Source organism: Sinocyclocheilus rhinocerous, unplaced genomic scaffold (genome assembly GCF_001515625.1).
Source record: "Sinocyclocheilus rhinocerous isolate Xijiao unplaced genomic scaffold, SAMN03320098_v1.1 scaffold1004, whole genome shotgun sequence".
Classification (NCBI taxonomy): domain Eukaryota; kingdom Metazoa; phylum Chordata; class Actinopteri; order Cypriniformes; family Cyprinidae; genus Sinocyclocheilus; species Sinocyclocheilus rhinocerous.
Window position 1 is genome coordinate 1178594 of NW_015627248.1, and position 18334 is coordinate 1196927.

Here is an 18334-nt window from a genome sequence, read left to right on the forward strand (position 1 = left end):
TTTAACTTAATCAGTAGTCGATTCATGGAAACTGCGTACTCAGTACAGGGCACACATGATAACAGATGATAACCAGTTCTTGAACACCAAAGCTTTCTGTTGGCTGAGGACAACATGTGATCCACTTGAACATCCCATTTCAAATCACTCTGGATGGTAACCCCTAAAACTTTAACACAGTCACAGATTTTCAAAGTGTCCTGATCTATAGAAAGTGATAGCCAAGCTGGTATGTTTCATGCGGTTGACATGTAAAACCATGCATTTCTTTGAGTTGAGTTGCATTTTATGTTTCTCTACCCAGATGCCAAGATCATTCAACGTCTGTTGTAGAGTACAGGGCAGATGAGGAGTCCACCTCTTGGCCATAGTCATGTCATCCACTGAAAGTGTTCTCTCCTCTTAGTGTAGCATTTGATACATAGTCAAAAAAAACTGAAACTGTAATGAATAATAAAAAACAAGAATTACCGAGCACAAATAACTCTGCCTGTGTCAGAAATGAATTCCACCTTTCTGCCTCACTTTTGCTTCCCGTCCCCATGCATGCCTTTGGCAAGGAGAGAGAAAATAGACTCATAGCACAAATATGGCCTTGGGTTAAACTCTCCATTTTCCCACTGATTTAGGACCAATTCCCCTCCCACTGATTCTGTCTGCAAACATAACGAGAAAAATGCAAAACCGATGTCAGATTTGGTTTACAGACACACTATCTCCAAAGCAACACATAGGAACATGCTGGTTTGGAGCGCTCTGATGAAGAAAGTTACTCAGCAGAAGGCCGGCCGCTGCTCGAGGGACTCTCCTTGATCCCAGGATCAGGGTTTTAATGCAGATAAGCCTGTGGTGTGTTGGAGGCATATCCCCGGGGTTTAAGGGTCATATGTGACCAGATGGTCCCTTGTGAACTGAGCAAAAATGAAGCCATAACTCTGAGCATGGGGAATCATGGGATGCCATTGGAAGCACAGGCCCTTCAAACGTAGCATTGTGTTTTACCAGAATTATTTTACATTGTAAATAGTTCATTATATTCTCTGGGATGTTTTTCTAGTGTTGATTTTCTTGAAGGGCTCTTAAAAGCATGAAATGGGCTTATATTTTTCCATGTCTGCTGCCTTTGACGACACAGCTCACGATAGTCACTAATGAAGGGTTTGAGATGAATGGACTAACACATAGATCTCTTCAGGTGTTATGAACATCCTTGGTTCAAACAAACTAATAAAAGGAGAAAAACAAGCCTCTCAACAATCTTCTTCATAATGGTCACCTCATCTTCTTTAAAAGGTAAAGACAAGACATACGATACAAGATAAAGTCTTATAAAAAGTAAGATGTCTAGAGATAAACTATGCGAGGCTGTGTGTTACACTGATTTTACCACGGGTAAAGGGTGTTTTTGGCGTCGTGTATGTTACTTTGGGATGTTCATATCATCTGCCTGGACTCTCATTCTGACGGCACCCATTCACTGCAGAGGATCTATTGGTGAGCGATGCAATGCTAAACTTTCATTAAAACATTAAAACGTTTTGGGTGAACTATTCCTTTAAGAGTGTGAACGCTCTTTAAAACGTCTGCTTTGGAATGACATGAGGGTGAGTAAATGATACCATAATTTTAAATTAAAAATTGACTGCATCAATTGCACCATGTAAGACGGTCAGAAGAAGTGAAAATCAACTCTATGCAACCCCCTGAGAGCCCTTTTATCTCTAATAATCAACTATTAAATCCTGCTCATTACAAAAGCACAGCTCATCAAACCTAATCAGCCGTTCTGACACCTCTCAGAAGACAAAAGTTCTCCAAGGTGTGATAGAAAACCGAGAAAGTGGGGTTGTTAGCATGAGTCGGCCGTCTGCAAAGCGTGTGATTAAATATTTGAAAACGACCAGTTCCATTCCTTGGACAGATGTTTTGATGCTCATACGGCCCGGCAAGGTCGAACACGCAGGTAAACTACAACCGATCCCCAAACGTAAGCTTCTATAAAATTACGAAAATGAATTGAATTCTGTAACTCCAGAGGAGGTATGTTAGCAGGAAGTATATTGGCAGTGTTAATTTCCTAATGTCAACAGAATTTCAGTTGAGGCTGATGTAATACCTCCATTTGGAAAACACGCTGAAGCACATTAATCGTGCTCGGCGTTGCACTTGAGAGGCATAGTCGACTCTGAATGTAGGACACACGATCACGATCTCAGCCCTGTGATGGATGTCACATATTGCTGCTCGTCTTTGTTTCAGTGAAGCCAATATTCTGATACTTTTTCTCATATGATACTTCCTATGCTCTTCTTCTGATCCCATTGCATTTAAAGTGAGACTTTTAATTCATAATCTTTTAAAATGCAGACACATAGATTGGAGCATGTACTATAAGATGGAGAAACCTTCAGAAGTGTATTATGAGTTTCAGATGCAGCTGGTTCTATGTCAAGGACAGTGGAAATGTCAGTGCTGCACACTGGCACATCTGTCTCTGCCTTCATATTGCAGACATACATTATTCACCGAGAACTATGAGGTCAAGATTATTAATGCAACACTGTTTTTGTGTAGAGACACTGGGCTGAACATAGACATGACTGGATCTTATAAAATCCACAATGCACCAGGAATAAATAAGACCATGTGATTTAATATCACATCTAAATATTTATCATAAAATGGATAGTTCTATCTAAAGTCTGTTTATTCATTCAAAGCTATTGTAATATTACTTTTTTCTTTCATGGAAAAAAAAATCTTTTCATGCAATTAAAATGAATGGCAGCTGGAGCTTTCAAGCTTGAATTTTCATAATAATGGCTTAATTTTGAGTCTATTTCTCAAACAAAAGCTATCATATGGGTTTAAAGGCCTTTTGGAGTTTTACAGTATCAGTCTTTATTCATTACATTGAACAGAGTGGCCAAGGTTTCTTTTAAAATTAAAATAAATATAAAATAAAAAATAACTAAAAAAAAAATCAAAATCATCATCATCATACATATAAAAAAAAAAAACTATATATTTTTAAATCACCTTTTGTGCTCCACTGAATTAAAAAAAAACATAATGACTGAGTAAACAACAGATTTTTTTTTTTTTTAATCAGTATTCCTTTAATTCAAACCATTTCTTCCAGCTAAAATACGAGTCCTCTATCCATAATATTGCTTTCTCTAATGAAAAAGTAATCTCATCTGAATCAGGAGAGAAATCTGCACAGACCAAGCACCGTTTACAAGCGAAAACAGTCCAAAACAGTTCTAAGCAAGATATAGGTGGGCAAAATGGATGATCCCTTTATTCGATAGGATGGAGGGAAATCTGATTAATATGGTTGTATGGTTCTTCAGGTTGCTTGGTAACTTGCAAATTACCCAGCACTTGTCTGCGCTGTTTGGATGTCCAACCATTTTTTCTTTCTCTCTCTATTTTTGTCCTTTACTGTGCTTTATTGTTATCTGAATTGTCTTGTAAACATCTAGATAGCGATACGCCTTGTTTGTAAAAGTTTGGTTTTCCTTTGTTTCTCCCCTCGTTCTCTCCATCTTTTCTGGTTGTCTTGGTTATCGAGCTTTAAACTGAATGGGATTTGCTGTCTAATGGCTGTCTAAGGAACGTGAGATCAAGTAATGGTAGAAGAGTGGAAAGACCTTTGCTTTTACTGATATAGAAGGAAGTATCAGCTTCAGGATAGAGGTCACAGCTGGAATATCCAGTGACACGGTTTTGTGTGGAATGAGATCTGATTATGCTGCATATTAAGGGAACATTTGGTGTGGCATGAGACTAAATCATGCATAAAGGCACTTCTGCAAGAGTAAACATCACATATGACTATAATTAGACTCGTGCCTATGCCAGATAACACTGTGCTGGAAGTGTTTTCTGGGGAGTAAAATCTTAAAAATTTTCCCCCCTGGGTCACAGCCAGTTCCCATGATGCCAAGCAAGATAATCTCAAATGTTTTTACAGAGCATTTATTCACTAACTGCAATATTACAGAAGAGATTTATGTATAAATACACTCAATTATTATTTATTATACACGATCACATTCATGCCGCTTAACCTTTATGATTATACTAGATAAAAATAGTATTGTTTCTCTCTTTCTTGCTATCTATCTATCTATTTATCTATCTATCTATGTGTTATTTCAGTATCTTTGAGATTACTGAAAATATTGTAGGTTTTATTAATATTTAGAGTTAGTTTTTATTTTAATATTTTGTTAAAGTTTTAGTAAGTTTGTTGTTTTGTTTAGTAATGTTGTTGTTTGTCATTTTTTGTGTATACACACACACACACACACACGTTTTACACTGCTGCTTAACAAATAAATAAACAGAAATATTATATTGAGATTGAGACTATTATAGTTTTTATTAATGCTTTGAATTAGTTATTTTTATATTTTCTGTTTTCATTTTAAATTTAGTTTAATTTTAAGTTTTAATAAAATTTTTAGTAGTTAATTTTGTACATCAAGGACATTTTTTATTTCTGTTTATTAATTTGTTAAGATTAATTGTTTAAAAATAAATAATAGTTACAATAAAAATAAAAATAATGAATTGTGCTAAATTAATCTGTTAAATTGACATATAAATGCATGAGATTTCTTTCAATGAATCTCATGAGTTGTTATAAATTAATTCATCAGAAGAGGCGGGACAACGCAGTAAGCTTGGTGTAAAGAAAGCCAGAAGGCCATAAATCCTCTTTGAGTGGTGGGTTTAATCTGTAGCCCCGTGTCACCCTGTGTCACCCGGCATGGCCAACGTGACACAGCCTGACAGGTTTAATACACATCAGGCAGCAGGTCTCTGGAGGAGTTCGATCTCCTTTGGAGGATACACTGAAATGTTGCGTGACGGCTCTGTTTATCTCACTGACCTCTATCCAAAACATCCTTTTTTTTATGGACTCTGTTTTGATATACTCATTTATTGCTCTCTTCATGAGATGTGGAGGTGGACGTGGTAACATCTGGCCGTAGATGACTGGGGTCACATTCATCTTCTTCCTCACATTGTGCTGAATGCTCTTTTTGTCCTTCATCAGGCAGACTTTTTATTGTATGTTTCATCATTGCCAGCTAGTCTTAACTGTGCAGGGTGACACTTCCTGCCGAGCAGTGTGCTTTTGGGATTTGTACTGGGATGTGTTATAAAGAACCTGGCCTTTTCTTTGTCAGCGCTTACCTGATATTGCTAGCAACATGAAGATTTGCTAAAAAAAAAAGTGCTCGCTTGAGGTTAATCTGTCATTGCAATAAACTCCAAAAATGACATGATTAAATAATTTGATTAGAACTTCGATGCTATTATGTACTAGGGTTGCCATTTTAACATGTCTATTAGGTGTGATTAATTATGGAAAACATAACGCGTTAAAATTATTAACAACGTTTGAGTCGTCTTATGTTGCACGCAGTTTCTGACGAACCTGATGCAGGACGATGACTGACTGCGTGATGTAGTCTATGAGAATGCAGTTATATGCCCCTGAAGTTCAAGATGTGAGGGGAAAAATGCACCTGTATGGGATTTGTCTTCTATTTATATCATATGATACAGTTTAGGAATATCAAACAAGCAAGAGTGCATTTTTCCCGCATATCTGCACTATTGCAAATGTGACATTGATTTTATACAACAAACATGAAGTTAATATTGTGTTACATTTAACAATATTGTCAGTTTTTGCTTAAAGGGGTCATGTGATGTTGCTAAAAAGAACATTACTTTGTGTATTTGGTGTAATGAAATGTGTTTATGCGATTTAAGGTTCAAAAAACACATTATTTTCAACATACTGTACATTATTGTTTCTCCTCTATGCCCCGCCTTTCTGAAACGCGTCGATTTTTACAAAGCTCATCGGTCTGAAAAGCGAGGTGTGCTCTGATTGGCCAGCTATCCAGTGAAAAAGTACGATCTTATGCTTTGGAATGTAGTGAAGTAAAAGTAAAAGTTACTCAAAATAAAACTACTCCAGTAAAGTGCAGATACTTGAAAAATGTACTTAAGTACAGTAACGAAGTAAAACTACTTCGTTACTGTCCACCACTGGTGTTTTGCAAATCTTCCCACATCGTGACGTAGACATATGGGGGCGTGTTTAAACGAGGCGTTTTAGGAGGGCGTGGACCAGTCTTAACTTTTATAAAGAATATCTCTTTGGGTTTGAGACTTTAGTCTTTGCAACTTTAGGGATCTTATCTATTCACGAACAACTTGTAACACTCCAAAGAGAAAGGAAAACTTGAAATCGCATCATATGACCCCTTTAATTTAGCAAAATAATTTTTCGTTACATTTTCATTTAGTTTTTGGCCCATAATAAAATCAATCAGCCTTTTGAACGAATCGGTAGAATGAATGTCTGAATGACTTGCTCATTAAGACAGTGACTTGCCGCCACCTGGCAGTTTTAGTTTCATATTTAAAGTATTTTTTTTATTTTAATAATAATAATTTCATGTTTCAATATGCATTTAAAAAATATTGTCATTTAACACCACAGTGACTAAATTATCTTTTGGGGGTAACTTCATAGGCCAAATTGATCAATTTGCAATTAATTCGATTATTTTTCCAGCACATCATTAGATTAATTTTTTAATTGCTTAACAGCCCTATTATATTCATATGCAATAGCATAAATATTTTCCTATAAAATATTTTTTAAATAATAATGATTTAGACTAGGTTAATGTCATTTATCATATGCTGTTTTTTTAGTGTGATTTATTTATTTTATTTATTTTTTGCATAGATATCTCAAAGGCAGACTCAGCTGGATGCTGTTTATCACATATTGTAAATGTTCTGTGAAAATGTCAGATCACTCTGAGTACACAGAGTTAATTATTCTGCTTATTTTATATTCACAATAGCAGCTGAGTCATTAATGTGGTTTTGGTCTGTCGTTAACTTTAAGCATCACATTTTGAGGGTCGTTTTTGCATCAGCTAAGTCTAGGTGGAAAATCTGCTAAAACGTTAAACTGGGGGTTATTTGATGCAGAAATGAAATTATGTGTCCTATTCAGTCCAGATGGATTTGATTATGTGCATTAAAATATTTCAGAACCAAGCCTTTTGAACCATGTTTTTGTTCAGTGCTTCAGGTCTTTATTTATAATAATCATCAAGATCCATCACCATCACAATGAATACAAATGGAGATGGCAAATATTGTTTAGAGTCAACAGCACAAAAGTAATAATAACCATATTCAGAGAATGGTTTTTTTCTCTATTAAATGGACTTACTGTATAAATGGATGTATATTTTCTGTCATTTGTGCAACATAATGGCATGTTTTCACTAATGAATATAAAGGACAATTTCTCCCAAATTAATAATTACAAGAAGACACATAGTATATAATAGAGATGTGTTCTTGTTTTCTATGTGGCCAGAGTTCAACAAACCTGTTTCTCAATGTCAAGGTTGCGGTATATAACAACCTTGTACTTGCCCTTCACGTCAGAGGTGGTTTGCACAACACAACACTTGCCAAAGGGCTAAACGAAATTACCTTTTGAATGCTAAAGAGAGCAATGCAATGCACAGTCTCTTATACTAGTATGTATTGGCATTGTTTGGTGATACAAATGCGTTTTTATTAAACTCTCATTCTTGTAGGTTGAATAATATTCCCTCATTAATTGAAAATGTTTCAGATTTATGCAAAAAAATGTTTGCAAAGTCTTTAAGAGGAAAGTATCTCTATTGACTTTTTAACTGCTAGAAAATGTTTTGTAGTTGAGTAAATATTGTAAAAAAGAAAAAAAAGAAAAGAAATTGCTTAATCTTATTTGGACTTATTTATTTACACGCAAATTTTTTTGGAATTATAAATTAAACATTATTTAAGCATGTTTTACAAGAAAATATTTTATTTAAAGGGGTCATATGATGCTTTTTTAAAGATCATTATTTTGTGTATTTGGTGTAATGTGTTATGCCATTTCTTTGTAATTATTTTGAGTGAAATTATTCTGAGGGAAAATTGTAAATATTGTGTAATTTTTTCTTTTTCAGTTCTCAGAATTTCATTTCATTTTTTTTCTTCATAAATTTACAGAGAAACTTAATTAAACTGCACTGAAAAAAATTGGTGTAGAAACAATTTTTTCACTCAGAAATTGCTAGTAAATTTCACAATTATTTACAAAGAAACGGCAAGTAAAAACAGTATTTTCTTGTAAAATGCATTAACTTTATTTTCTTTTCTTTTTTTAAAACAAACAAAAAATGTTTACCCCCTCCCTGTAATTTAAACAGTAAAGCATGCCATTGGCAAGGTCATAGGTTCCCAGGTAAACCAAAAACCTACTTTGTACCTTGAATGCAATGTTGTTTAAGATTAAAGCGTTTGCCAAATAAATGTGAAGAGTTTGTGATGCCGCCTGCCAAAATTGGCCCTGATACATCAATCCAGGCCTGTCTTCCTGACAGGAAAAGAGTACGCCCACAGCTGGCATGTTTGTGTGGCGATGTAGTTTTTCTCTCAGGGTGTGGATTAACTCTGGTTCGGCGGATAAGCCACATCCTTAAAGAACAATCATTTACAAGATGGCCTGTGCATCCATGACACTGTAGAGACAAGGCTGGAAGAAAATGCTTGCCAGTGAGAAAGCCATTGCTCTTGTTTCTTATCTGACACATCGTCCATTATTAATGGAATACTGAATTAGGATGGCTCAGGAGAGATAGTAATGGAGTGAGAGATGGAGAGGAAGTATGTTGATGAGACTGACGTCATGTACAGTGTAACTGGATCTCTAATTTCTTGTTTATCACCTGGAGAAGATGTGGTTTCCATTGCATCGTTTGAGATAAATCATACCAGTGTCCTTCTTAAAGGCCATGCAAGCTCACTTCTGTTGGATGTTGATTTAAGAATGAATATTTTTTTAATTGGCCATGTGCTTATATTTGCATTTATAAGATAGATTTCATCCTTGTTTTTGCATGTAACTGCATGTTGTGTATTTAAATGGATTATTTATTTTGTGATTCCCTGTAAAGATTTAAAGCACAATATAAATCCAAATAAAAAAAACTAATAATAATAATAAAATGAAATATTTACAATAGATACACTACCATTAAAAGTTAGGGGTCGTTAATTTTTTTTTTTATATTTGAAAGAAGTCTCTTATGTTCACCAATGCTTCATTTATTTAATCAAACATGTAATATTGTGAAATATTATTACAATTTAAAAGAAATGTTTTCTATAGTAATATGTTTTAAGATGTAATTTATTCCTGTGATGGCAAATCTGAATGCACAGTTGTGTTGCTCAATATTTTTGTGGAAACCATGATTTTTTTTTTCTGGATTATTTGATGAATAGACAGTTCAAATAGAATAGCATTTGTTTGAAATAGAAATCTTAATGTATCCTTGCTGAATAAAAACATAAATTTCTTTCAAAAAGAAAAACTAATTTGACTGTCTCCAATCTTTTGAATGGCAGTGCATTTAAAAACATTTGTAAACTGATAAATGCATTGATAAATGTTTCAAACATTTGTGTGCTACATTGAACTCAGCATGTTGCAGGTTTAATTCAGAAAGTGACGTCAAATTCTGGTAAATAATAAGATGGTTGTTGCATTTTTAGTTCAGTTTTGAATAAAAATATCTTAGCTCTACTCAGTACAATCAGAATTCTAAGTGCACAATAAGTTATGAAAGAGATGTAGTAGGTGATCCATGTATTCTGTGCATAAAAATGTGCATATTATGCACAGTACACTATATAATGCAGAAACAGTGAGAACTTTAGTATGATATTCTGAACACAGCTCATTTAATTGACGTGTTTGGACAAGGCCATTTGTGACCTTCAGATGTGCTTGTTACTATTAGTAAATGTCAAGTTCAACAAGAGTGCTTTAAATAACCAGCAAGCACTGTTGTTCTCTCCAGGGTGCAACGAGATAGACAGCAACCCTTCAGATACAGGTCACAGATGAATCTAAAACTTCATTGGTTCATTAAAACTGAGCGGAGGTTTTCGAGCAGCACACACCATGGTGCCACACTCTCTAGGGAGTGTGTGATTATTTTAACTCCAACTTCTGGAAAATATTTCATTATTTTGTGTTAGAGGGTGATGGATCCGTGATCATAATTATTTTCAGCCGGCGTTCACTACACTCTCAAAAGAACAAAATTAAAGCGTAATTAATTTTTCATGCACTGCACTCCATGCTGTGTTTTACGGACATGAAACATTAAATAACTGGCGAGTCATGAAGCAAATATAGTTCTGAACTCACTGCTTGTAGCCGACGGCACATTGACATCAGTCTGCAAAGCACATCATGGGCTTGACCTCAGCGTCCTCACACATTATGAAATGGCAATGACAAACTTTGCTGTAGGCTTCTGGGTTGCTTTTACATTTAGATTCATTTCTGAAGCACCGTTTTCACAGACTATATGTCATGAATATGTGACCTTAAGCTGTCACTTTATGTACTTTTGTAAGCTTTGAGTTATTAAGATTTTCATAGAAATTTTCTTTTTTCCTCTTAGGATATGTGGCTCTTTCTGAACATAATTGGCACTTGAGGAGTCTTGACCATTTCTTTTGAGTCATTGCATTTCCAGTGTGATAGTGAGAGTGTGCGACATGGCAGTTTGAGAAATTCTTTTATAACAGCGTCTACAGAAAGAACTGGAATAAAACTGAGCTATGAAGGATGACGCAGAGAGTGGAAATCTTAATACCATATGTGCTCCATATAGGCTGACCTATTTCCACTCTCTTTTCTTGCCATGCAGCATATATGCAAATTTTAACATGCTTTTGAGTTCATCCAGATTCAGATTAAAGGCACAATATATAATTTTCGCCGTTAGAGGGCGCGTATTCAAAATAAACAAATAGACAAAGGCGTAGTTTGATGACACCGTGACTGAGTGTGGAATCATGGGAGTTGTGGTCTTCATCCCCACAGCCGATGCAATCCGACGGGACTCGGGCAGAAATCATGTTCATGGATGAGCTAATGATTTATTAACGTAGTAGAATGAAGCAGGGTGAGGCTGAAAGTCGTCGAAGCGAAACGAGGCCGCTGAACGAGCGCGACACACGGCTCGAAAGCAGCGGAGCTTTTATCATGCCACAGTCGACCGCTTCCGCTCCTTCCGGTCGTGCGTATGTGGGGTAAAGCAGCGCTATTTTATCATACTAGATACATTTGAAAGTTCTGTTATAATGCTACTCTGTGCGGTCGTCACCGGTCTATTAAAACGCACAACATATTAAAGCGTCTTTGGTGTTTCCATGTTTTCTACAAAACCGAAAAATCGAGGGGTTACGACGTCATTGGCAGGCGACACAATGACACTATGGACACGGTCCGTGTCACTAGTTAAAATTGCTTATTTCTCTGGATTTAAACATTCTTTGAAACATTTGGGATAATGTAAGTACACAAGTCAGCAAAATATATAATACTGTTCTAGTGGTTTTTGGATATTTTAATAAAAAATTTTTTACATATTATGCCTTTAATGTAAATTCTGATCTGTTAAAAGTTATTCATTCCCCAAAGAGTTGCCTTGTACTTGAAACTTTAATACTTACAAAGTTTACCAATCGGGTGCGTTTCCCAAAAGCAACTATGGTCGTAAGTTCTGTCGTTACCAATGGAGTTCAGTGGAACTAACGACCATAGTTAGCTAACGATGCTTTTTGGAAACGCAGCCCAGAGTGGCTATTCAAATGATGCAACGTCGTTTAGTTCATTTGTGTCTGGTGTCGTTAAACAAAATTTGCATAACCAATCATTGTCTGCGATATGTATTCAAGCCAATCAGCTCTCAGTATCACAGCAGCGCATCATCAAATATGCACTGTATGTTCCGTTAAGAAAACAGGTGAAGAGAAACTTGAAATTTAGCCAAAATGTTGATGAAATACAAATGAATAAATACAAATCTGCCATAATGAAGGATGGAGTTCTTCTACTATGCATATGTGACCCTGGACCACAAAACCTTAAGTCTTAAGTCCCTTGGGTATATTTTTAGCAATAGCCAAAAAAACATTGTATGAGTTAAAATTATCGATTTTTCTTTTATGCCAAAAATCATTAGGATATTAAGTAAAGATCATGTTCCATGAAGATATTTTGTACATTTCTTACCGTAAATATATCAAAACAATTATTGATTAGTAATATGCATTGCTAAGAACTTCATTTGGACAACTTTAAAGGCGATTTTCTCAGTATTTAGATTTTTTTGCACCCTCAGATTCCAGATTTTCAAATAGTTGTATCTCGGCCAAATATTGTCCTAACAAACCATACATAAATGGAAAGCTTATTTATTCAGCTTTCAGATGATGTATAAATCTCATTTTCAAAAAACTCACCCTTATGACTGGTTTTGTGGTCCAGGGTCACATATGTGAGTAGATGTTAGATGGAATAATAAGGCTTTCCTTTAGTGATCTGTATATGACGCTGCAATATTTGTTCCATCAGTTTACTATATTAAGGGTTGTGTTGGCGATTTTAGAGATTATAGCGCATTATTTATTATCAAGATTATTCTAGGATATCATGACGGATATAATCTGTGTACGGGAGAATAATTATCAGTACATAGATAAACATAAAACCGGCTGCAATTATTTTTAATAACATTATTTACATGTCAGCCTACCTGAATATTCCTTCATGGTCTGCCCTTTGTTTGTTTGTTTTTAAATAGCTTGATACTGACAATCATAATAGTGTAAGTTATACTTTATATTGCACTGGTCACTATAATAAATTGTATCTCTCATGTTTTAAGAATCAAGAATATTAGTATGAAATAGAATCCCATTCATCAATTTCAACTCAAGAGTCATGCCACAGATCAGCAGGCTTTCGGCTTGACGCTGTATATAGATATGATTCTTTAGTTAATCTAATTGTCTTTTAATTATTCATGTTTTCTTTGGACCTCTCACCACTGGAGCAGAGAGATAGATAGATAGAGCAGCCAGGGAGAAGATGGAGTATCAGAGGTCTGCTGCCTTTTCCAGTTGGCATAAGACGAAATGTCTAATGACAGGGAACACCGACAGCAGTTCCAGCAGATTTCTGGCAATATATTTACATGACTTGATGCCAACTTACAGTTGATGGTGCTTTATTTGATCCTTTATAAATTGATTAGATTGTAAAAAGTGGAATAAGAGGGAAAAAATAAGAGGAATTGGTGACATCGAGTGAAAAGGAAATTTGTCTTAGGTGGAGCAGGTTGTTACAGTTTAAGTAATGTTACAAAGGGGAAAAAATCCTTTACTATAACATTCACCAATGAATTGTGCACAATAAGATCAGGAATGTGCATTTAGAAAATGAATAAGGTCAGTTTTGATTTTATGTTGACTTTAAAGGAATAATTCACCCCAAAATTTAAATTGCTCAATAAAAGATTTTTACTGGACTTTTTTAGTGTTATTATGGACATTTGTAGCTGGAAGCAAAGGTTTCAAGTTTAAATGTCTTAATGATGGAGCTTTTTGCTTCACAATACATTAATTGATGGACCTGAATCATATGGATTACTTGTGGATTATTGTGATGTTTTTATCAGCTGTTTGGACTCTCATTCTGACGGCACCCATTCACTGCAGAGCATCCATTGGTGAGCAAGTGATGTAATCCTAAATTTCTCCAAATCTGTTCTGATGTAGAAACAAACTCATCTACATCTCGGATGACCTGAGAGTAAATTTTCAGCAAATTCCTTTACATTTCCCGCATTATTTTTAGAAGTAGCAATTAATTCATAATCTAATTCTCAGTACACATCTTCTAGGATATATCTATCATTTTTCTCTTTCTATTTTGTGAGCTTTGAGTAACCTGAGTCCTTGAATTGATGAGTCAATTTCTGAGAATGAGTCTAGATATATTGACTGCCACACAATACTTGCTCGATTATTGTCTTCAAATGAAAATAGAATGAAATGCAGAGACGTACATGTGATGCACGGCACTGTGTGAGTCACTTATAAATTCTGTTTGTTCATTTTTTGTGCATTGCTGTACCAGATCTGTCTGGAATACTCGCTTCAGTGTGTCTTTGTTGGCACAGCCTAAAAAGCATTTTTCATCTCTTTTCCAGCCTTCAAGTAAGAGCTACATTTCCCGTTTAGAGGTAAGCACCTCATTACTCCAGCAGCCATGGCAGACGAGGCCGACATGCGCAACGAGCTGACGGACATGCAGGCCAGAGCTGATCAGCTGGGCGATGAGGTAAGTACACCTTCAACATGCATGGGAGATGCACGTCTAAAAATAAACCCTAAATACGACAGCATCTGTTTATAAATAGACCCGTCCCAGCGTGAAGGAGAATGAACACACCATGACTTCCAGACGTGCAGTAGAAGATAGAACCACTCTAAAGAGCATCTCTGAATAAAACTGTTTTGTGCAAAATGAAGCGGCTCTATAATAAGACTGCTCATCTATTTATCATGGAGCAGTGGAGACTGCTTGGTTACCAGGCAGAAGCAGTGAGAGGTTCTCCACTTGTTTCAGACAGAAACAGCCTAACTCACAGCACCTGCCCAGTGGGGGTTCTACACTGGCTTTGATAGACCTTTAATCACACTGGTCTCCTGCTAAACAATCAGAACTTTGACACAGCTACATGTGGGAGGGTGATTGACCATGTCATCAGAACTCTAGTGCATTATTAATATGGCCAATGCACATATGTCCTTGATTGATTTACTAGGTTATATACTGACAAAAAAGGGATAGTTCACCCAGAAATAAAAATTCTGTCATCATTTACTCACCCTCATGTCATTCCAAAACTGTATGCAACAAAAGAAGATATTTTCAAGAATTTTGTCCATACAGTGCAAACCAATGAAGCCCAAAACAACATTGGAACCCAGTTTCATTGTATGGAGATATATAAGGCATGTGGGCTTGGAACAAACTTGAAGGTGATTGAATTTGTTTTTGGGTGAACTATCCCTTTAAGAAAAAAACGTTACTGTCATTTTTATCTTAATCCTTAAATAATACAACTTTTTTTTAACACTGCTTGAAGGTGAATTGTGCAATTTATGTGCCACTAGTGGCACTAAAAGGAAACAGGAAACAGACAAGTGTCACTAGTGACACCTGTCTGTTTCCAGACAGGTGTTCAAAACATTCAAACCACATCACCCCCGCATTAATCCACATAACAACAAAAACTATTAAAAATCCTTTTCTGTAATTGAAATAAAGCTGCAATAAATGCATTTAACATATAAATATTAAATGAAAAAAATTGTTGAAAATGTTGACTTGGGAACAAACTGAAAAAAGAGGTTTAAGTTGAAGTAATAAATGTATTAAAATGGACATAAAAATAAAGTTGTACAAACAAAATTACAACAAAATTTGTAAAACTTCAACTAAAATTTTAATATGAAAATAAAACTGAAAATAAAAAAATAAAAGCTCATGTAAAATATCAATAAATAAATACTATAAATACTATACTATAATAAATACTATACTATAATATAAATACTATAAATAATATAAATTATGCAAAAATACATTGTGTATGTTCTATATTGAAAAAATAGTTCCATGTCATTTGTTACGTATGGTGACATGCAGCAACTGATATATTTGAAGTTCCATAAATGTGAAAATAGACTAAAACTGGAGCACTTTGCATGCACAATATGCAAACTGAAAACCAGACTTCTGAAATCATCTGGGTTCATTTGAAGCATTCACATACAAACCAGGATTGTGGCAAAAGTAAACAGATGTTTCCCAGAGTCTTTTTATTTTTCTCACCATGAAATAGCTTCAATAAATAAGCAGATCATTACATGAGATGAAAATTGACTTGCCAGCTAGTTGACTAACTTGTCAATAGTTGTTGCCACACATTAAAGTGGCACAAGAGACAGTATTAACACCGAAAAAATGACACACTTCACCTTCAATACCACACAATGACGAGGTGGTGTATGGTTGGGTGGAGTATGGTGTATGATCTATGGCATGACTCTTGACGAGAGCTCTCTAAAAAGAAATCAAGATCCCAATAATGATCTTTAATCCCAGCCTGCTATTGAGCGTCCTGTGGCACTGCACAGTCATATTTCTTCAGCTCAGATATATACAGTGAACTGGAATGGGAGAGCTTTAAATATTCATGAGTGGATAATGCTATCTTGAGCTTTCTTTGAAGGAACAGGAAGGAAAGGAGGGGGGACAGAAATGGCTATACATTCAGCTCAGTCTGAACTTGGCAGCCATTAGTAACATTCTGTCGGAACTGACATTATGAACATTATGGCCTTGTACCAACTGTGGTGCTCGACACATAGCATTCAAATAACAACATGAAGAACCAAACAAGCAGGAACATATTAGCTGCTGTGTACATTGTGGGTAATAATACGTGTATTTTTCTTTCTACAGTCTTTGGAAAGCACTCGCCGCATGCTGCAGCTGGTTGAAGAGGTAGGATAGTGACTTAATGACTTATACACACACACACACACACACACACACACACACACACATATATATAGCTGTATATGAAAAGCTGTTTTTACAAAGAGTTTGGTGCACTGCTTGTTTTCATGGCCGCTGAAGGTCAGAAATGGAGACGGTGAAATAGCACCGAATTTCCGCTCTGTGATAAAAATCAATAATGATTTCAGAGAAACTCCATCTATGTGTTACTGATAGGGCAGCGGTGAGACACGGGAGAGAAAACGAGTCTTTCTAGTGTCTAATAGGGATCAAACACTCCTGACCACACATGTGGAGATGAAAAGATGGTGTTCAGAAAAGATGGTGGTTGCTTTGGCATTATAAAGATCAGAAACCTAAATTTTAGTTTTAGTGTGATAGCGAGTATAAATCATATTATTTATTTGGTTTATTATTTAATGTTTTCTTCATCAAGGCTGCATTTACCTAAACAGAAATAAAATAATAAATGAAATATTAAGACTGCTCATCTATTTATCATGAAGCAGTGGAGACTACTTGGCTACCAGGCATTTCTAAAAAAAAAAAAAAAAATACAGACCCCAACTTTTGAATGGTGGTGTTAGTATAATATGAAGGTTCCTGCTCCAAGTAGGGTTATTGCAGCCAAGATGTATAATATTTTTGGTCTCTATATATCTTAATGATTTTTGAAAAACAGACCCAGTACCAGGTGTTGAAAATTACATCTTGAAATTGGCCATCCAAAGTTGTGAACGAATCATTCTCTCGCTTCATTTTTGCCATTGTTGGAAAAAAAAATTCCTTACTTCAGCTGCTAATGACCTTCAAAGTTCAGCAGTGCTGAACAAATATAATGTTCCCATCTGGTACTTGCATCTGATTTCATATTAAACGCTTCCAGTTTCCATTATGCCATATGTCACTTTGATTAAATGCAGAGTAATTGTTATTATTAGTATAAAAACTGACAAAACTGATAAGTGGGGATATTTTACTAAATGAAGTATTTAATTTTTTTTCATTGCATATAAAGATTGCTGTAGGTACCTGGTGCTGTGATAACAAACCTCAGCAGTGCTCGATCATCTAGTTAAAATATTGAGGTGATGTGGGATTCAGAATAAGACAATCAGCTGTTTTATTTAGGTCAATAGAACCTGCATGTGCCTCAGAGAACGACTCGCCATATTGCACACACACACATGCTCTTATACCTTCAGAGTTCAAGCCAGTGCTCTGTTTACAATTCAGAACTAATTTTAGCTCCATACTGTCTGCCACCTCATTGCCACCTTATTATTACCTGCCAAATGAAGAAAGCGCTCTTGAAGAATTTCAATAGTCGTGATAATGCTGTGCGCTACAGTCTGTCCTTGCTTGCTGTTCTTTTCTCATCTTATATCTGACCTAAATATGTGTGAATCTCCTTTCTGTTCGCCTGTAGGCTTCTCTCATTTGTTTGTTATTTCCTCTTTTTTTCTTGCTTTGCCATTCTTGATGGATTAGAGTAAAGATGCTGGTATCAGAACTTTGGTTATGCTGGATGAACAGGGAGGTAAGTTACGGCGAAAAACACATTATGGAATCATTTAATGAGGTTGTGCAGTAAGTCAAATGATTTTAGCAAATGGCTGCAATATAACAAAGAGTGAAAAATTTAAGGGGGTCTGAATACTTTCCGTACCCACTGTATCTGTGTACAATCCCTGGGGCGAAAGACTTTCCAGTTAACACTCATTGCTGTTTTAGGATAATTAGACAAACATACTCCATTCCACGAACAGTATAGGCATTTTC

General features: G+C 35.5%; 1 protein-coding gene across 2 annotated transcripts in view; it reads left to right on the forward strand.

Annotated features, from left to right (window-relative positions):
* The window catches only part of LOC107725573 (synaptosomal-associated protein 25-B-like), a 36110-nt gene that overhangs the window by 6241 nt on the left and 11535 nt on the right, over window positions 1–18334 (forward strand). For both annotated transcript variants that reach the window (XM_016534878.1, XM_016534869.1), the window contains exons 2-4: window positions 14172–14302; window positions 16496–16537; window positions 18044–18092. In XM_016534878.1, the coding sequence (XP_016390364.1) occupies window positions 14231–14302; window positions 16496–16537; window positions 18044–18092 (163 nt within the window). In that variant the 5' untranslated portion in view covers window positions 14172–14230. The remainder of the gene's footprint in view (window positions 1–14171; window positions 14303–16495; window positions 16538–18043; window positions 18093–18334) is intronic.